The sequence below is a fragment of the Heptranchias perlo genome, chromosome 4, assembly GCF_035084215.1.
Source record: "Heptranchias perlo isolate sHepPer1 chromosome 4, sHepPer1.hap1, whole genome shotgun sequence".
NCBI lineage: Eukaryota > Metazoa > Chordata > Chondrichthyes > Hexanchiformes > Hexanchidae > Heptranchias > Heptranchias perlo.
The window spans coordinates 23,897,955-23,919,527 of record NC_090328.1 but is presented as its reverse complement, the minus strand read 5'-3'; the positions used below and the strand labels follow the sequence as shown (position 1 = coordinate 23,919,527).

The 21,573-nt window shown below is 43.4% G+C and overlaps 2 protein-coding genes across 2 annotated transcripts in view; both read left to right on the top strand.

The window, feature by feature from the left end:
* The window catches only part of LOC137320439 (ufm1-specific protease 2-like), an 84,163-nt gene extending 80,186 nt beyond the window's left edge, over positions 1-3,977 (top strand). The window contains exons 11-12 of the mRNA XM_067982135.1: positions 441-565; positions 3,729-3,977. Coding sequence (XP_067838236.1) covers positions 441-565; positions 3,729-3,812 — 209 coding nt within the window. The 3' untranslated portion in view covers positions 3,813-3,977. The remainder of the gene's footprint in view (positions 1-440; positions 566-3,728) is intronic.
* A 9,890-nt stretch (positions 3,978-13,867) lies between these two features.
* LOC137320782 (ufm1-specific protease 2-like) overlaps positions 13,868-21,573 on the top strand; it is a 52,804-nt gene continuing 45,098 nt past the window's right edge. The window contains exons 1-2 of the mRNA XM_067982606.1: positions 13,868-14,022; positions 17,726-17,804. Of these exons, the coding sequence (XP_067838707.1) occupies positions 14,020-14,022; positions 17,726-17,804 (82 nt within the window). The 5' untranslated portion in view covers positions 13,868-14,019. The remainder of the gene's footprint in view (positions 14,023-17,725; positions 17,805-21,573) is intronic.

Genomic DNA, 21,573 nt, shown 5'->3' with positions numbered 1-21,573 from the left:
ACTTTTATTTTAATTCTGCATAAAAGCTGTGGCTGGTAAATTGTGTAAAGTGAGAGAGCTCTTCTATTATACAAATTGAATATTTTTCACATGGCTCTTTTACATAAAAATAAATAGCAGTTGCTCTGGAGAAGCAATGAATTTGGACTTTTTTTTAACACAGTGATGTTCAGTCAGCTCAAAAATAGGACCAAAAATCCTATTTAACAGTTCTTGATAGAAATCTCAAAACACTAGTGTTACGAAGAAAACTCAAAGTACTAATGTTGTGACTAATTTTAGTTTTTTAAAAAAAATTAGATTTAATCAAATTTATTGTGATGATTTATTGTAAAACTGCAGAAGGTATGTAGAACCTCTTGATGTGATTAAATTTGTGTATTGATTCCTTAACTTCTGATGTTCTGACCTTTTTTTGCTGCTGTTACTGAACAAAACAGATGTTGAACCTATGTCATATGTTATCCTGGGCGTGGCAGTGAATGAAGAAACGAAGGAAATGAAATTCCTTGTCTTAAATGTACTCTACACAGGAGATGATGACTGGAGCAATGTAATTGAAAAGGTAAGTGTAGGGAAAGCAGCAGCACAAATTATTTTTCTAATTGTATAAAATGTAAGTAGGGTTTTCCTGCTGGAATCAAATTAGGTGATGATGATGTTATTAAATGAGACTGCATCTCCGGATCAAGCACCGTTTTCAATTGATTTACATGGTCAATTTTAGCTGCACATTGTCGTGCCCCTACTGTCATAATCATAGAATCATGATTCAACCCATCGAGTCTGCACCGGCTCTATGCAAGAGCAGTCCAGCTAGTCCCACTCCCCGCCCTTTCCCCGTAGCCCTGCAAATTTTTTCCTTTCAAGTACTTACCCAGTTCCCTTTTGAAGGCCATGCTTGAATCTGCCTCGATCACCCCCTCAGGCATTCCAGATCCTAACCACTCGCCGTGTAAAAAAAGATTTTCCTCATGTCACCTTTGGTTCTTTTGCCAATCACCTTAAATCTATGTCCTCTGGTCCTTGACCCTTCCGCCAATGGGAACAGTTTCTCTGTATCTTTTCTGTCTAGACCCTTCATGATTTTGAATACCTCTATCAAATCTACTCGCAACCGTCTCTGTTCCAAGGAGAACAACCCCAGCTTCTCCAGTCTATCCACGTAACTAAAGTCCATCATCCCTGGAATCATACTAGTAAATCTCTTCTACACCCTTTCTAAGGCCTTCACATCTTTCCTGAAGTGCGGTGCCCAGAACTGGACACAATAGTCCAGATGTGGCTGAACCAGTGTTTTATAAATGTTCATCATGACTTTCATACTTTTGTATTCTATGCCTCTATTTATAAAGCCCAGGATCCCATATGCTTTTTTAACCACTATCTCAACCTGCCCTGCCACTTTCAACGATTTGTGCACATATACCCCCAGATCTCTCTGATCCTGTACCCCTTTTAGAGTTGTGCCCTCGTTTATATTGCCTCTCCTCATTCTTCCTACTGAAATGTATCACTTCGTATTTTTCTGCGTTAAATTTCATCTGCCACGTGTCCACCCATGCCACCAGCTTGTCTATATCCTCTTGAAGTCTATCACTATCCTCCTCACTGTTTGTTACCCTTCCAAGTTTTGTGTCATCTGCAAATTTTGAAATTATGCCCTGGACATCCAAGTCATTTAATATATATCAAGAAAAGCAGTGGTTCCTGCACTGACCCCTGGGGAACACCACTGTACACCTCCCTCCAGTCTGAAAAACAACCGTTCATCGCTACTCTCTGTTTCCTGTCCCTTAGCCAATCCATGTTGCTACTGCCCCCTTTATTCCATGGGCCGCAATCTTGATAATAAGCCTACTGTGCGGCACTTTATCAAATGTCTTTTGAAAATCCATATACACCACATCAACTGTGTTGCCCTCATCTACCCTCTCTGTTACCTCATCAAAAAACTCTATCAGTTTAGTTAAACACGATTTGCCTTTAACAAATCCGTGCTGGCTTTCCCTAATCCATCCTTGTCCCGGATTATCGTTTCTAAAAGTTTCCCCACCACTGAGGTTAAACTGACTGGCCTATAGTTGCTGGGTTTATCCTTACACCCTTTTTTGAACAAGGGTGTAACATTTGCATTCGCACAAATCCATTTCCATACTACTGTGTTACTTCAGGTCAGATGTTATTATCTTGAGTCTGACCAGGAAGTTTTGGTGCTGAGAAGTTTATCCAACATTAACATTTTATTATTTTGTTAAAATGAAAAATGCTGCTTTACATAGCGATGCAAGGCTTTAAATTGCATGGCCTAGAAATTATTTCTGGAACTGAGCACGGGGATTGATCCCTGTGCCGAAACGGGTAGGCTTGAGGCCCACCTGATATTGGGCCTCAGGTCTCATTTACATCAGAACGGTGAGCTGCAGGTGCCTGCTTGGCGTCCCCAAGCAGCTCGCCGGTGAAGACCATTTGAATTTTGGGCCGCAGCATCGCCAGCAGCGTCTTCAGGTAGGTCTTGCGAGAGGAGGGAACAATCGGGAGGGGGGACAATCGGCAGGGAGGGAGGTAGGGAGGTGATCGGGAGAGGGGGACGGCTGGAAGAGGGTGGGGGGGCAACTGGGAAAGGGAGGGTTGATTGGGAGAGGGAGGGAAGGGGGGGCAACCAGGAGAGAGGGAGGTAACCAGGATAAAGGGGCAATTGGGAGGGAGGGGTTCGAGGCAGTGATTGGGAGGGAGGGGGGCGAAGCGAACAGTGGTGGGCAGTGGGCAGTGGCCTGTGGTTTTAATGTGGAGCTGGGATGAGCACTCCTGCACCTTCTGGCTCCACATGCAGGTAAGTATTTTTTTAAAACTTATCTTTTTGGTGGCGGCCTGCAGCGGTCCTTTGCACTGGTCCTTAGGCTACATGAAGCCCCGTTTTATCTGAATGCAGCCAGCCCAGCACCGGTGCATTGAGGGCAAATCAATTTGATAAAGAAGGCATCAAACAGGCATTAGGCCCCTTATTTGCGTATGCAATGGGTCGAACGCCTGTGGACGTCTCTTTTGATGCCTATATCAATATGGTGGGTGGTGCACATCTCGCTCAGAATGTGCATGCACACACCGCATGTTGGACACTTTGGCGCCCATCTTATGCCCGTAAAACGGGCACAGTGTCATCAAATTTCTTGGCCTATATGCTTTGTCAGGGGACTTTTTTCTTGATGGCAAGATGGCTTTTCTTGATGCACCTCAACTCGTAAGGAGTCATTCAGAATTTAGCATTAAGAGCCTCTACTACAAGATGATACTAGATCCATCTGCCTCAAGGTCCCCTGCAGCAAGAGCATTATTGTCATCTTGGATATTGATCATGAAAGTCTTCCCTCTGTTCTCGGGATCTGGTTGTCCAACTAACTCTTGTTTTTGCTAGTAGAACTGCTAAGTGAGAGATGTCCAAGACAGGGCCTGTAGACCAGATCCAGCCTTTGGAGCTCCGGCACCGTTCTTTATTTGCGCATTCATGCGCATGTTTCTTTAATTGAAACATTTCGAACATTGTGTGCCTGGGGGATTGGAAAAAAATGGTGGATTTAAACCAATAATCCAGCAGTCTTTTTCAACCAATCAGGGAGCAGCCTGTTCTTTTCCAAGGCTCTGCACTTGCTTAAAAGCTATTCATCTCTAACATTAATAGGATAAATTCACATTTATTGTGAGTAACCATTTTATCTTGTATATTTTAGGGTGTCGAGTGGAAATCACTAGAATTCTGGGATCAGCGGGAACCTTACGACATATGCCTGCCTCAGAGGCCAGAGGGTGTTTAAAGCCATCACCACTTGAGTGCATATGCTTATAGAGCTGTGGCAGGAAAGGAACATAATTTTCAGATGCACAGGCCTCTTACAATCCTTGTGTACTTCAAACCAACAAGAACTTTAGTGTTGAGTACATGTGCTTTACATAGTACTGCAATAAAAACTGCAATAAAAACAGCATCTAAATATATCTTCACTACTTTATTGCTTAAACAGCTTCATTTGCAGTTGAACTGTAAAGACACTCTTTTACACTTCAGGTCACAGATACTTATTGAAAGTCAGTTGATTGACTTTCACTATGGTTGCTTTAGTAATTAGTGGGCATGTTTATCGATCTAGCTGCTTTTTTAATAAACCTTAGATCTATGGAATCAAAGAAACTACTATCATGTAAGAAACCATCTATTTTAAAGATGCAGGCTCAAAATAATGTTGATGCTTTTGTATTTTAGATATTGTAAAACCACCTACAGCAGACTTGGTCTAATAATACTAACTTAGTTATAATGCAGTACAAGTTACACAAGTGTACAAATAAGATGTTAATTATCTAGACACCTAGTAAAAATTAGAACAATCAATGTACACTTTAACTCCAACCATGTACTGTCAGCAGCCTTTTCTCTTTCATATGGTACCAACATCAATACAATTCATCACTTCTTCAAACTGCAGCTCACAGTACTTATAAGTTCATTGTGGAACTCAGATTTTTACAGTTGATGTGCCTGTCTTGATAAGAATACCTGCCTAGTGAGAATCCAAAGAGACAGAACCTAATGTATCAGTTACTTCAACAGGTCTTTGTTTGCAAGTGCTTAAATTGAAGTTTTAAATGCTTTCAAAATGTAGCTGTACTGAGCTATTACCTTTTTGCCCTAGATATATCGACAGTACACTACTACACATTTGATTTTTTCCATTTCACAAGATGCCACTGTAGTAAACACCAATTTTCTCTAGATTCTGGAACAGTCCCAGTGGATTGGAAGGTAGAAAATGTTACCCTGCTATTCAAGGAGGGAGGGAGAGAGAAAACAGGGAACTACAGACCAGTTAGTCTGACATCGGTCATCGGGAAAATGCTGGAATCCATTATTAAGGAAGTGGTAACAGGGCACTTAGAAAATCATAATATGATTAGGCAGAGTCAACATGGTTTTATGAAAGGGAAATCATATTTGACAAATTTATTAGAGTTTTTCGAGGATTTAACTAGCAGGATAGATAAAGGGGAACCAGTGGATGTAGTATATTTGGAATTTCAAAAGGCATTCGATAAGGTGCCACATAAAAGTTTGTTACACAAGGTACGGGCTCATGGGGTTGGGGGTAATATATTAGCATGGATAGAGAATTAGTTAAGGGACAGAAAACAGAGAGTAGGGATAAATGGGTCATTCTCAGGTTGGCAGGCTGTAACTAGTGGGGTAACATATGATCGGTGCTCGGGCCTCAGCTATTTACAATTTATTTTAATGACTTAGATGAAGGGACCGAGTGTAATGTATCCAAGTTTGCTGATGATACAAAGCTAGATGGGAAAGTAAGCTGTGAAAGCTGTGAGGAGGACACAAAGAGTCTGCAAAGGGATATAGACAAATGAAGGTACGGTAGCATAGTGGTTATGTTACTGGACTAGTAATCCAGAGTCATGAATTAAAATCCCGCCACTACAGCTGGGGAATTTAAATTCAATTAATTAAATAAAATCTGGAATTAAAAAGAAACTAGTATCAGTAATGGAGGCCATGAAACTACCGGATTGTCGTAAAAACCCATTTGGTTCACTGATCCTCTTTAGGGAAGGAAACCTGCCGTCCTTACCTGGTCTGGCCTATATGTGACTCCAGACACACAGCAATGTGGTTGATTCTTAATTGCCCTCTGAAATAGCCTAGCAAGCCACTCGGTTACAAAATCTCGCTAAAAAAAGTCATAATAAGAATAAAACTGGACGGACCACCCGGCATCGGACCACTAGGCACCAGGCACGACAAAGGCAAAACACCAAGCCCAGTCGACCCTGCAAAGTCCTCCTCATGAACATCTGGGGACTTATGCCAAAATTGGGAGAGCTGTCCCACAGACTAGTCAAGCAACAGTCTGACAGAGCCACACTCAGAATCATACCTTTCAGCCAACGTTCCAAACTCTTCCATCACCATCCCTGGGTATGTCCTATCCCACCGGAAGGCCAGACCAACCAGAGGTGGCGGTACAGTGATATACAGTCAGGAGGGAGTGGCCCTGGAAGTTCTCAACATTGACTCCTGACCCCATGAAATGTCATGGCATCAGGTCAAACATGGGCAAGGAAACTTCCTGCTGATTACCACCTACCGTCCTCCCTCAGCTGATGAATCAGTCCTCCTCCATGTTGAGCACCACTTGGAGGAAGCACTGAGGGTAGCAAGGGCACAGAATGTACTCTGGGTGGGGGACTTCAATGTCCATCACCAAGAGTGGCTCGGTAGCACCACTACTGACCGAGCTGGCCGAGTCCTGAAGGACATAGCTGCCAGACTGGGCCTGCGGCAGGTGGTGACCGGACCAACACGAGAGAAAAACCGACTTGACCTCGTCCTCTCCAATCTACTTGTCGCAGATGCATCTGTCCATGACAGTATTGGTAGGAGTGACCACAGCACAGTCCTCGTGGAGATGAAGTCCCGTCTTCGCACTGAGGACACCATCCAACGTGTTGTGTGACACTATCACCGTGATTCAGAACAGTTCTAGCAGCTCAAAACTGGGCATCCATGAGGCGTTGTGGATCATCAGCAGCAGCAGAATTGTATTCCAGCACAATCTGTAACCTCATGGCCAGTCCTGCCACATCCAGTCGTGAATGGTGGTGGACAATTAAACAACTAACTGGAGGAGGAGGCTCTGTAAACATCCCCATCCTCAATGATGGCGGAGTCCAGCATGTGAGTGCAAAAGACAAGACTGAAGCGTTTGCAACCATCTTCAGCCAGAAGTGTCGAGTGAATGATCCATCTCGGCCTCCTCCCGATATCCCCACCATCACAGAAGCCAGTCTTCAGCCAATTCAATTCACTCCACGTGATATCAAGAAATGGCTGAGTGCACTGGATACAGCAAAGGCCCCGACAATATCCCGGCTGTAGTGCTGAAGACTTGTGCACCAGAACTAGCCGCGCCTCTAGCCAAACTGTTCCAGTACAGCTACAACACTGGCATCTCCCGACAATGTGGAAAATTGCCCAGGTATGTCCTGTCCACAAAAGCAGGACAAATCCAATCTGGCCAAAAACTGTTCATCAGCCTAATCTCAATCATCAGCAAAGTAATGGAAGGTGTCGTTGACAGTGCTATCAAGCGCCACTTACTCACAATGACCTGCTCACCGATGCTCAGTTTGAGTTCTGCCAGGACCGTTCGGCTCCAGACCTCATTACAGCCTTGGTCCAAACATGGACAAAAGAGCTGAATTCCAGAGGTGAGGTGAGAGTAACTGCCCTTGACATCAAGGCAGTATTTGACCGAGTGTGGCACCAAGGAGCCCAAGTAAAATTGAAGTCAATGGGAATCAGGGGGAAAACTCTCCAGTGGCTGGAGTCATATCTAACACAAAGGAAGATGATAGTGGTTGTTGGAGGCCAATCATCTCAGCCCCAGGACATTGCTGCAGGAGTTCCTCAGGGCAGTGTCCTAGGCCCAACCATCTTCAGCTGCTTCATCAATGACCTTCCCTCCAACATAAGGTCAGAAATGGGGATGTTCGCTGATGATTGCACATTGTTCAGTTCCATTTGCATCCCCACAGATAATGAAGCAGTCCGTGCCCGCATGCAGCAAGACCTGGACAACATCCAGGCTTGGGCTGATAAGTGGCAAATAACATTCGCGCCAGACAAGTACCTGGCAATGACCATCTCCAACAAGAGAGAGTCTAACCACCTCCCCTTGACATTCAACGGCATTACCATCGCTGAATCCCCCACCATCAACATGATGGGGGTCACCATTGACCAGAAACTTAACTGGACCAGCCACATAAATACTGTGGCTACAAGAGCAGGTCAGAGACTGGGTATTCTGCGGCGAGTGACTCATCTCCTGACTCCCCAAAGCCTTTCCACCATCTACAAGGCACAAATCAGGAGTGTGATGGAATACTCTCCACTTGCCTGGGTGAATGCAACTCCAACAACACTCAAGAAGATCGACACCATCCAGGACAAAGCAGCCCGCTTGATTGGCACCCCATCCACCACCCTAAACATTCACTTCCTTTATCACCGGCGCACTGTGGCTGCAGTGTGTACCATCCACAGGATGCACTGCAGCAACTTGCCAAGGCTTCTTCGCCAGCACCTCCCAAACCCGCGACCTCTACCACCTAGAAGGACAAAGGCAGCAGGCACATAGGATCAACACCACCTGCATGTTCCCCTCCAAGTCACACACCATCCCGACTTGGAAATATATCGCCATTCCTTCATTGCCGCTGGGTCAAAATCCTGGAACTCGCTTCCTAACAGCACTGTGGGAGAACCTTCACCACACGGACTGCAGCGGTTCAAGAAGGCGGCTCACCGCCACCTTCTCAAGGGCAATTAGGGATGGGCAATAAATGCTGGCCTCGCCAGCAACATCCACATTCCATGAACGAATATAAAAAAAGAGAGTGGGCAAGAAGGTGGCAGATGGAGTATAATGTGGGGAAATATGAGGTTATTCACTTTGGTAGGAAGAATAGAAAAACAGAATATTTTTTAAATGGTGAGGAAGTATTTATTGTTGGTGTTCAGAGAGACTTGGGTGTCCTCGTACAAGAAACACAAAAAGTTAGTATGCAGGTACAGCAGGCAATTATGAAAACAAATGGCATGTTGGCCTTTATTGCAAGGGGGTTGGAGTACAAGAGTAAGGAAGCCTTACTACAGTTGTACAGAGCTTTAGTGAGACCTCACTTGGACTACTGCGTACAGTTTTGGTCTCCTTATCAAAGGAAGGATATACTTGTCTTGGAGGTGATACAACGAAGGTTCACTGGATTAATTCCTGGGATGAGAGGGTTGTCCTCTGACCTATTCTCTCTGGAATTTAGAAGAATGACAGGTGATCTCATTGAAATATATAAGATTATTAGGGGGCTTGACAGGGTAGATTGTATCCCCTGGCTAGAGAGTCTAGAACTAGAGGGCATAGACCTCCGATCGACCCTCCCAGGCTCCTCTCCCAACCTCCGATCACGGTGCAACCCACGGCCCTGATCCCACTTACCTAAGGGCTGTTGCGACAGAAAGAGTAGTCCGATATTCCACAACTCCTTACTGGTGGGCATAACTTCCTTGCTTTTGTACTCTACTTATAAAGCCAAGGATACCGTGTGCTTCTTTAACAGCCTTATCGACTTGTCTTGCCACCTTTGAAGATTTGTGCATGTGAACACCCAGGGTCTCTCTGTTCCTACACCTCCTTTAAAATTGTACCACTTTGTTTCTATTGCATCTCCTTATTCTTCCTTCAAAATGCATCGCTTCACACTTCTGGAGTCCTCCAAGGATCTATTCATGGGCCCCTTATTTCTCATCTACATGCTGCCCCTCGGCGACATCATCTGAAGACACAACGTAAGGTTCCACATGTACGCTGACAATATCCAGCTGTACCTCACCACCACCTCTCTCAACCTCTCCACTGTCTCTGTATTGTCAGACTGCATGTCTGACATCCAGTCTTGGATGAGCCGAAATTTCCTCCAATTTTGCATTGGTAACACCAAAGCCGTTGTCTTCAGTCCCCGCCACAAATTCTGTTCCCTAGCCACCGATTCCATCCCCCGCCCTGGCCACTGTCTGAGGCTGAACCCCCAGATTGTTCGCAACCTCAGCGTCCTATCTGGACTTGAGCTGTGCTTCCGATCCTGTATTCTTTCCATCACAAAAACCGACTACTTCTATCTCTGTAATATCGCCCATCTCTGCCCCGCCTCAGCTTATCTGCTGCTGAAATCTTCACCCATGTTTTTGTTACCTCCAAACTCGAATATTCCATTGCTCTTCTGGCCAGCCTCCCACCTTGCACCCTCTGTAAACTTGAGCTCATCCAAAACTCTGCTGCCCGTATCCTAACTTGCACAAAGTCCCGTTCACCATCACCCCTGTGCTCGCTGACCTACATTGGCTCCCGGTCCACCAACGCCATGATTTTAAAATTCTCAACCTTGCGTTCAAATTCCTCCCTGGCTTCGCCTCTCTCTATCTCTGTAACCTCCTGCAGCCCTATAACCCTCTCCCAACTCTGCGTTCCTCCAACTTTGGCCTCTTGTGCATCCGCCACTTCCTTCGCCCGGCATTAGCAGCCATGCCTTCAGCTGTCTAGGCCCTAATCTCTGGAATTCCCTCCCCAAACCTCTTTGCCTCTTTACCTCTCTCTCCTGCATTAAGACGCTGCTTAAAATCTACCTATTTGACCAAGCATTTGGTCACCTGTCCTAATGTCATCTTCTTTGGCCTGGTGTCAATTTTTGTCTGATTACTGTGAAGCGCCTTAGGACGTTTTACTACGTTAAAGACACTATATAACAAAAAACAAAGAATAGGGATTAAGAGTAGCTACTCAGACTGGCATAAGGTGGGAAGTGGTGTTTCACAAGGATTGGTGCTGGCACCACTGTTGTTCACAATTTATATAAATGATTTGGACTCGGCAATCGCAAGTACAATTAAAAAATTTGCACATGGCGCCAAATTGAGGGAAAGTTAATAGTGAGGAGGACTGCGACAAAATACAAGAAGACATTGGCCTAAATTTTAACATGGAGCCGGGAAGACGGCGGGAGGGGGGGATTTCCTGATGGGAAACCCGGAGTACGTGTTTCCCAGGCATCCTTACGATTTGGGCGTCTTTTATTATTTTTTTGTCGGTTTCCCGCCTGACAGGCCAGCCTGGTTGAAACATAGAAAATAGGAGTAGGAGTAGGCCATTCGGCCTTTCAAGCCTGCTCCGCCATTCAATATGATCATGGCTGATCCTCTATCTCAATTGTATATTCCCGCTCTCTCCCCATACCCCTTGATGCCTTTTGTGTCTAGAAATCTATCTAGCTCCTTCTTAAATATATTCAGTGACTTGGCCTCCACAGCCTTCTGTGGTAGAGAATTCCACAGGTTCACCACCCACTGAGTGAAGAAACTTCTCCTCATCTCAGTCCTAAATGTCCTACCCCATATCCTGAGACTGTGACCCCTCGTTCTGGATCCCCCAGCCAGGGGAAACATCCTCCCTGCAACCAGTCCATCTAGCCCTGTCAGAATTTTATATGTTTCAACGAGATCCCCTCTAAACTCTAGTGAATACAGGCCTAGTCGACCCAATCTCTCCTCATACGACAGTCCTGCCATCCCAGGAATCAAGTCTGATGAACCTTCGCTGCACTTCCTCTATGGCAAGTATATCCTTTCTTAGGTAAGGAGACCAAAACTGCACACAATACTCCAGGTATGGTCTCACCAAGGCACTGTATAACTGCAGTAAGACATCCTTGCTTCTGTACTCAAATCCTCTTGCAATGAAGGCCAACATACCATTTGCCTTCCTAACTGCTTGCTGCACCTGCATGTTTGCTTTCAGTGACTGGTGTACACAGACAACCAGGTCCCTTTGTACATCAACATTTCCCAATCTATCACCATTTAAATAATACTCTGCCTTTCTGTTTTTTCTTCCGAAGTAGATAACTTCATATTTATCCAGGTTATACTGCATCTGCCATGTATTTGCCCACTCACTCAACTTGTCTAAATCGCCTTGAAGCCTCTTTGCATCCTCCTCACAACTCACAATCCCACCGAGTTTTGTGTCATCAGCAAACTTGGAAATATTACATTTGGTTCCCTCATCCAAATCATTGATATATAGCTGGGACCCAAGCACTGATCCCTGCGGTACCCCACTAGTCACCGCCTGACAGGCTGGCTGTCAGTCGGACGGGGAAAGAGGAAGGGAGCGGAGGAAGGCAAGTCTTAGATGGGGGGTCATCGGGGGGTCGAGGTCGGGAGTCATCAGGGGTCGGGATCAGGAGTCATCGGGGGGGCTGGGAGAGATCAGGAGCGTTCGGGAGTCATCGGGGCACAGGTGGGAGTTTTGGGGGTTGGGAGTCATCGGGGGGGGGGGGGGGGAGAGAGAGGGAGTCTTCTGGGGTCCGGAGTCATCGGCAGGGGGGGGGGGGGGTCGGGGATCATCGGGGGGATTGGAGATTGTGGGGGGAGGGGGTTTCTGCAGGCAGGCTTGTTGGGTCTGGGGGAAACACTCCTGCTCTTCTGGGCAGTGCAACAAATAATTTACCTGCTGTTTTGGGCCTTCTCACCTCCTCGCACATGGCGTGAAGTAGAAGGCCTGGAAATCCTGGCCCACAGGGGTTAAAAATAAAAAAACTGTAAAAATAGAGGCCCGCAGCCTCCTTGAAAGCTTTCAGTGATTGACCTGCCTCCTAAGAGCGGACTGGTCGCCCGCCCCTTGTCCCGCCTCTGTTAAAACTGGAAGTGGGCGGGTTGGGGTTGGATTTTAGATTTTAAAATTTTTTACTGTCCCCCCACCCCCAAACCACCCATTCTTCCGGGTTAAAATTTAGGCCCATTAATAAACTTGCAGAATGGGTTTGTAATTGGCAAATTAATTTCAATATAGTTAAGTGTAAGGTGTTACATTTCAGTAGGAGGAATAAGGAGGTTACATACAGCTTGGTAATAAGAATCTAAATGGGGTAGAGGAGCATGGGAATCTAGGGGTACCGGTACACAAATCACTAAAAGTAGCAACGCAGGTTAATAAGGCCATAAAAAAAGCAAACCAATCACTGGAGTTCATTTCTAGAGGGATAGAATTGAAAAGCAGAGAAGTTATATTAAACTTGTAGAGAACCTTGGTTAGATCACACTTAGAGTACTGTGCACAGTCCTGGTCTCCGCATTATAAAAAGGATATAAAGGCACTGGAGAAGGTGAAAAAAAGATTCACAAGGATGATACCAGAACTGAGGATATACTTATCAGGAAAGGCTGAACAGGCTGAATCTCTTTTCTCTAGAAAAGAGAAGGCTGAGGGGTGACCTAATAAAGGTCTTTAAAATTATGAAGGGGTTTGATAAGATAGACGTAGAGAAGATGTTTCCACTTGTGGCGAGACCAAAATTAGGGACCATAAATTGAAGATAGTCACCAATAAATCCAATAAGGAATTCAGGAGAAATTTCTTTACCCAGAGTGGTAAGAATGTGGAACTCGCTACCACGTGCAGTAATTGAGGCAAATAGCATAGATACATTTGAGGGGAAGCTAGCTAAGCACAGGAGGGAGAAAGGAAGAGAAGGATATGCTGATAGGGTTAGATGAAGAGGGGTGGGAGGAGGCTTCTGTGAAGCATAAACACCGGCATAGACCAGTTGGGCTGAGTGGCCAGTTTCTGTGCTGTGGACTTTGCATAATTCTAATACATTTTTTACGTAATGTAATAAATGCAAGTTGTTGTTGGAATAAAACTAATAACTAATTCTAGGGTTTTCACTTCCACTTTATCTGAAAGTCCATTCCAGGTGTTGATTGTTCTGTGTGTGAAGAGCTAGTCTTAAATTTACCTTTGTCTTCTTGTTTGAACTTGTGTCTGCTTGTCCTATTCCAACTGATTAATTTATAGAATTCCAAATGTGTGTTCCCTTACGATCAGTAGCAGAGTATTTTCAATGAGATCTGGGATTGTTATTCTTCAAATTGCACACAAGGAGCAATGAATCGGTCTTTCTTTTTAAAGGCAGAAAGAAAAGGAGCAAAGCATAAATCTGCAAATGACAAATGTGGTGGTGGAGAACACATAACAAACACAAAGTGGGAAAAATAAACTATAAAATTACTATAAAACGCTAACAGTAGTAACTACTTGAGACCCAGCCTGCAATTTATTTGTTTATTGAGTTACACGATATGATTTATTTCGTCATTTATATATTTTTAAAAAATCTCTTAGACCCTGATCCGAGATGATAATAAGTGGCATTGTCTCCATGACCGGTATTCCGGAAGAGACGCGGCGCCCCTCACAAAGATGGCAGCCTTGGTGAATCGTTTCCGCGGCAACGGCGCGGGGCATGTGACGTCGCTGGTCGGAGCAGAGAGATCGGAGGCTTTTTGGCGTCGTCTCGTATTTTGTGTACACGGCGGCCTGCGGATCGTGAACGGCAGAAATGGTGAGTCTCAGCCCTCGTAAAACAAGACAGCTGGGCCCGAGGCACGTGTTTGTTCCCTTCCCCCCCCCCCTCCTCCTTTTTCATTCTGGGCCCTGAATGTGTCACCGAGCTCGAGTTTATTAGCGCCCTGCAGTGAAAATAAAGGTCGGCGTCGGTTGCAACAGGCCACTGGCTTTTTCTTAAACTGTGAGCCAGGTGCCCAGGGCACTGACCTCTTCTTAAATTGAGAACTAAGTGCCCTGGCTCCTGATCTCTTAAATTGGGAGCCGGGTGAAGGGCCTCAAGCCCACAGGGCAGGACACCACTGAAGGAAAAGAGAGTAGGAGAGAAGGGCAGGCGCAACTGTAGGCAAAAGCTGGAATTGTTTTGAAACACTCAGCAGGTCAGCTCGTAGTATCTCTGAGAGAAAAGATAGAATCGTACAGCACAGAAGGAGGCCATTCAGCTCATGGTGCCTGTGATGGCTCTTTGAAAGAGCTATTCAATTAGTCCCACTCCCTCGCTCTTTCCCCAGAGCCCTGCATTTTTTTTCCGTTCAAGCATTTATCCAATTCCCTTTTGGAAATTACTATTGAATCTACTTCTACCACCCTTTCAGGCAATGCAGTCCAGATGCTAACAACTTGCTGTAAAAAAAATTCTCATCTCCGCTCTGGTTCTTTTGCCAATTACTGTAAATTTATGACCTCTTGTTAATGACCCACTTGCCAGTGGAAGCAGTTTTTCCCAATTTATTCTCACCAAAACCTCATAATTTTGAACATCTCTCCTGAACCGTCTCTGCTCTAAGGAGAACAACCGCAGCTCTCTAGAGTCTCCACATGTAAAATTACTCCCCCTTTGCCCCACCGCTTCCCCCCGCCCCGCTTCCCCTGACCCACAATCTTCCCCCACCTCCGCATTACCCGTATTTCCGCTACGACGATGGAATCGGCAACAAGGACCATTGAAGCAATTGGTTTAAATGGGTTCACGAGGCAGTGTTTGTGGCGATGGAAGAATGTGGTGAGAAGGTTAGGGTGGGATTGTAGAACAGACAAATGCTGAAATCCCACCTGTCAAAAGTACTATATTGAAAAATCCAAATATGTAGCCTGTATAAGTGGAAGATTATCACAATTTAATTTCCTCCTAATTGTTCCACATGTTATTTTTCATTCTCGGGATGTGGGCGTCACTAGCAAGGCCAGCATTTATTGCTCATTTTTTTTCAAAAAATATACTTTATTCATAAAATTTGCAGCAATACATACAATACAGTTGTCATATCACATTCCAAATGTACACAATACAGATTATACAATTTGCAGGTTACATCAAGTACAGTTCAAAGAACTCTGTACATAATTACAGTTCATGACTGTCTAGGGTGCCTCATTGCATTACACTCAATACAGATTATTGATTACAGATTCATTACAGGTACATTACAGATTCATTACAGGTACATTACATCAATTTGAATTTTACATTCTGCCCGAGGGGTTTTTCCCTGATTGCAGCCCCTCGGCATACAATGGCAGGAAGGCTCTAAACGGTTGCCTTTCCCCACAGAGCCTTTGTGCATTCTTAGTTGCCCTGAGAAGGTGGGGGGGCCATCTTCAACCAAGTAGCATGCTAGGCCACTTCAGAGGGTAGTTAAGTGTCAACCACATTGATGTGGGACTGGAGTCACACATAGACCAGATTGGATAAGGGAGACAGGTTTCCTTTCCTAAAAGATGTTAGTGAACCAGTTTGGTTTTTACGACAATCTGACAGCTTCATGATCATTTGTACTGGTACCAGCTATTTATTTCTAGATTTGATTTTAAATGCAAATTTTCAAACTGCCTAGGCGCGATTTGAACTCCTGTTTATCTGGATTCTTACTCCAGGCCTCTGGATTACTAGTCCAGTGGCATAAGCACTATGCTACCGTACCTGTATGTAAGAGAATGAGCTCAGGATCTGCTATTTTATGTTTCGGGTTTCATACATTATGCCTAAATTGAGTCGCTTCGGACCACCCCACACAATCCACGTTGAAAAGATAGTGATTGTTGTCTAAACCAGATTCATCAATTGTAAACAATTTTACAACACCAAGTTATAGTCCAGCAATTTTATTTTAAATTCACAAGCTTTCGGAGGCTTCCTCCTTCGTCAGGTGAACAATGTGAAAAGATTCATCAATGGCAGGGCACTGAATGAAGTATAAATTTTACTTGCTATAGGTATGAAAGACATTGAGATGCATTGTTAGTGCTACTTTATTTAACAGTATCTGCAATGGTATAAACACTATCACAAGATTAAGTACTCATGATTACAGTGAAGTTGAGTTAGTTAATATAAATTGTCAGGATCTAAATCATAAGCAGACCTGTAATTTAACTGTAAGCTTTATAATATTTCTGTATTAGCGAGAGTTTGCATAGTAACAATACAACTGTTATCTTTGATGCCCAGTGCAGTCTTAGTGAATTTAAGTTTGCAGGCAATGTACCTGTCGGTATAAGGCAGATCTAATTATGGATAGTGGGACACGGGCCGTCCTGCTTCATTATTATGGACAATGTGGTGAAACTAGGGGAAGGTCTGATTATAGTTTGGATAATAAAATTTATCTAGTCACAAAGTGTAAGGGACCTGAGCTTATAGCTTTCCCCACATTAAATCCACCAATTGCCCTACATTTAGAAGTGCCTAAAACCTTCCCTTTCAGCTATGCCAAATGATATAAATTATTTAACATTATAAGTTCCTAATTCCCCAAAATAACGTACCCGGTGATGTTGAGAAGGTCTCTACTAGGTCAAGGAACATTGAAGCTGGGCTTCCTCAAACAGGAGAATCTTGCTCATGCACAGTGCAAATTTGTTTTCTGTAATCTCATGATAAAAGTGGCCTGCCTGTTTGAGTTCTTTCACTTCAACCTCCTCTATTCTTCTGTCATCTAACCTAATTATCATATAGAATCTTACAGCACAGAAGGAGGCCATTGTGCCTGTGTTGGCTCTTTGAAAGAGTTGGCCAATTTAGTTCCACACCCGAACCTTTTCCCCATAACCCTGCAAATTAGTCCACTTCAAGTACATGTTCAATTGCCTTTTAAAAGTTCCTATGGAATCTGATTCCACCACCCTGTCAGGTAGTGTGTTCCAGATCTTAACTAATCTCTGTGTGAAAAAAATTCTCCTCATTTCCCCTCTAGTTCTTTTGCCAATTATTTTAAATTTATGACCTCTGGTTACCGACCCACTTGCCAGAGGAAACAGTTTCTCCCTACTTGCTCTATCAAAATCCCTCAATTTTGAATACCTCTATTGGGTCTCCCCTTAACCTTCTCTGCTCTAAGGAGAACAATCCCACTTCTCCAATCTTGTATCCAAGTGATACAAATCTTTGCTTAGTTAACTTTTTTACAGTTGCTGAAGTCAGTGTTTTTCTTGAATTGATTTCACCTTTTAGCTGTAAGTACGAGGAGATCTCCTGTGGCTTTTACCATGGAATGTCAGGACAGAGCAAATTTCCCTCATTGCATTAGTGTTGCTGTAGGTATAGGTAGGTGGATCTGAGTTTCTGGAGCTTATGAAGCTAAAAGTGTGCATCTGCAGGCATAATTGTCAGAAAATGGTGTTGCCCAAATAAGGAGTGTGCAACATAATGTAATATATTATGTAGACAGATGGATTACTTTGTTCTAATCAATTTATTTCAGCTGCCTCTTGATTCCACTGATTTGTTGTTTCGAATAAAGGGGGGACTTAATTTGGAAAGTGTCCTCAACAAAACAGATGGTGAGTAAATGACTTAATTAGATCCATTTCAAAATTTTAAATAAATGTATTTATTTTTCAAAAGGGAAATTTTTTCTATTATTGAATAATCTAGAATTTTTTTAACACCTCCTAGATGATAAGATTTTGTGTGCTAAAATTCTGTAAGAGAACTTTGTTATTTTTAACTCAGACTACCAGCTGTTTTGGGGAATTCCAATCTCGGGGCCAGACATTTTTCAAAGTTCTTAGCTCATAGACTGTGTACTTTAAAAGAAAGTTGCCGTTTGGGCAATCTCATTTGCCAACAATGATCATTCCAATTGAGTGACAGTCTAGCAATCTCATTGTCCAATAATAATTGTATTACCATTCTATTGCTTCCACTTGTTCCCTGGGTTACATTTAATCATGTTCTTGACTTGGTGGTGCTTTGTTTGATTGACAAGGCTCTGGACCAATACTAGTATAGGCAGATCAGGTGAGTTTGGGAATTCAGCAGGTGCCTGGTTCATAAGAACGTCACAAAAAAGTCAAGGACAAGAAATATCCATTTGGTTCTCCAAGCTCGTCCCTTTGATATTTCAACTCACCCAGACATGCAGCCAACAGCATCTTGAACTCCTTCAGCGGAAAATGGTGGAAATGCACAGCAGGTCAATCAGCATCTCTGGAGGGAGCAGACAAGTTCACATTTCGGGTGAGAACCCTTCTTCAGAAGTCCTTTAACACCTATGGCCGTGACCACTGAGGACTGTGCCACTGAAAGTGGAACAAAGGGTGAGATGCACAGGAAGCCAGATTTGGAAGACCAAAGGACATAGGCTGGGACGCACCGTCACAACAACATTTTGTCTAATTGTTTCTTTTAAATGACAAGTGATGTTCAGATGAAGAAAGCCCTGTTACATTGATGACTTTTTCCTAACACTAACCTTGACATTTCTGCTGTGTAGCCCAGGTCTAACATTAACCCCCCATCATGACAAATTGCTTACTGGACAATAAGTGTCATACAGACTAGTTTATCCAGGGTAAACTATTGTTTTGTTTAAAAATAAATTAATATACAAAAGTAAATGGATATTGGCAAAATATTAAACAGCAACATATTGAATGCTTGGGAGAGAACTGAAATCAATCCACATGGCGTTAATATACCTTTTTCAAAAAGCTGCCTTTTACTGTTTCTTTAAATGTATTTGCATCTTTGCGTGAATCAGCTGACCATTCTCTTTTCATGGTGCACAGTCCATAGTTTCAAAGTTTCTTTCAAGATAAGATGTTGCTCGTAGAATATTTGAGTCCCATGAAGCTATGGAAGCTAATATATTCCCAGACTAAACACTAGTAGTAGTGAATAGGATACTGATCCTACGAACATACAAGTTAAGAGCAGGATTAGGCCTTACGGCCCCTCGAGCCTGCTCTGCCGTTTGATAAGATCATGGCTGATCTGATTGTGACCTCAACCCTACTTTCCTGTCTTTCTACTATAACCTTTGACTCCCTTGTTAATCAGGAATCTATCTAACTCAGCCTTAAAAAATATTCAATGACCCCGCCTCCACCGCTCTCTGGGGAAGGGAGTTCCACAGACTCGCAACACCCTGAGAGAAAACACTCTCCTCATTTCCATCTTAAATGGAAAACCCATTATTTTTAAACTGTGGCCCCTAATTCTAGTCTCTCCCACAAGGGGAAACATCCCCTCAGCATCTACCTCTTCTAGTCCCCTCAGGATCTTATATGTTTCAATAAGATCACCTCTCATTCTTCTAAACTCCAGTGTATACAGGCCCAACTTGTCCAACCTTTCCTTATAAGATAACCCTCTCATCCCAGGAATCAGTTGAGTGAACCTTCTCTGAACTGCCTCTGAAGCAATTATGTCCTTTCTTAAATAAGGAGACCAAAACTGCACACTGTATTCTAGATGTGGTCTCGCCAATGCCCTGTACAACTGTAGCAAAACATCTCTACTTTTATATTTCATTCCCCTTGCAATAAATGACAACATTCCATTTGCCTTCCTAATCACTTGCCGTACCTGCATACTAACTTTTTGTGATTCATGTACTAGGACACCCAGATCCCTCTGTACCTCAGTTCTGCAATCTCTCTCCATTTAAATAATATACTGCTTTTCTATTCCTCCTGCCAAAGTGGACAAGTTCACATTTTCCCACATTATACTCCATCTGCCAAATTTTTGCCCACTCACTTAACCTATCTATATCCCTTTGCAGACTCCTTATGTCCTCTTCACGACTTACTTTCCTATCTACCTTTGTGTCATCAGTAAATTTAGCAACCATACATTTGGTCCCTTCATCCAAGTCATTGATGTAGATTGTAAGTAGTTGAGGCCCAAGCACTGATCCCCGTGGCACTCCACTCGTAACATCTTGCCAACCTGAAAATGACCCATTTATGCCTACTCTCTGTTTCCTGTTGGCTAAACAATCCTTTATCCATGCTGATATGTTACCCTTTACACCATGAGCTCTTATTTTATGTGATAGCTTTTGATGTGGCACCTTGTCAAAAGCCTTCTGGAAATTCAAGTACACCACATCCACAGGATCCCCTTTATCCACGTTGCTTGTTACTTTCTCAAAGAACTCTCTTAAATTAGTCAAATACGATTTCTCTTTCACAAAGCCGTGTTGACTCTGCTTGATTGGATTGAGATTTTCTAAGTGCCCTGCTATAACCTTAATAATAGGTTCTAGCATTTTCCCTATGACCGATGCTGAGCTAACTAACGATTCCTGTGGGATCATTTTGTTGTTAAAAAATCTTTTTTAAATGAAAGAAGGAACTTGTATAGTGCTTTTCATGTCCTCAGGATGCTAAAAGCACTTCATAGGCAATGAAGTACTTTTGAAGTGTAGTCACTGTAATGTAGGGAAACACGGGAACCAATATGTGCACAGCAAGGTCCCATAAAGAGCAATGAGATAAATGACCAGATAATTTGTTTTAGTGATGCTGATTAAAGGATAAATGTTGGCCAGCATACTGGAAGAATTCTCCTGCTCTTCTTTGAATAGTGTCATAGGATCTTTTACATCCGCCTATGACGGCAGATGGGGCCTTGGTTTAACGTCTCACCCGAAACCAGACTGAACTGTAGTGGTAGCTTACATTACATGCTCAAGTCTCTGGAATGGGGTCAGAACCAATGACCACCTGACTCGGAGGCAAGAGTGCTGTCACTGAGCCAAGACTGACGGCAAGTCTTCACACTTTAGTAGATAATGGGAGAGTGGACTGCAGCAGTTGTTTAGTTTCACCTTCTTTCTCCAGACTGTTCATTCATGATCACAATTAGAAATTACATAATCTGTCAAATGCTGCATCGATTAACATATTAGGCATACTATCCCACCAGCTAATTCATGCAGCTGGAAAATCTCTGTCCAGCATTTTGTCACTAATTAAATGAGCAGCTCCCATTTTAAACCTAGCTACTTAAAATTATGGAAACTAATGATAGAAATTCCTATTTTATCACAGGCTCTTTGCACTATTTGATAGCCTTCTAGAATATCAAGCCTAGAGTCTGTTCATAGCATCCAGCTGTTTCTTAAATGAATATAAGCTTCCTGGCAACCTGCTGTACCTGTTGATCATCATCTATGTAAAGAAATTCTTCCAGATGTTTCTACTTAATTTGCTCTTCTGAACCATGTGCCTCTTGTCCTGCTGCCTTTGTGTATGTTAAAGCATTTTTCTAGCTTAGTTTCCGTACTGTGTTAAGTATCATATTTCTCTACAAGGCAAC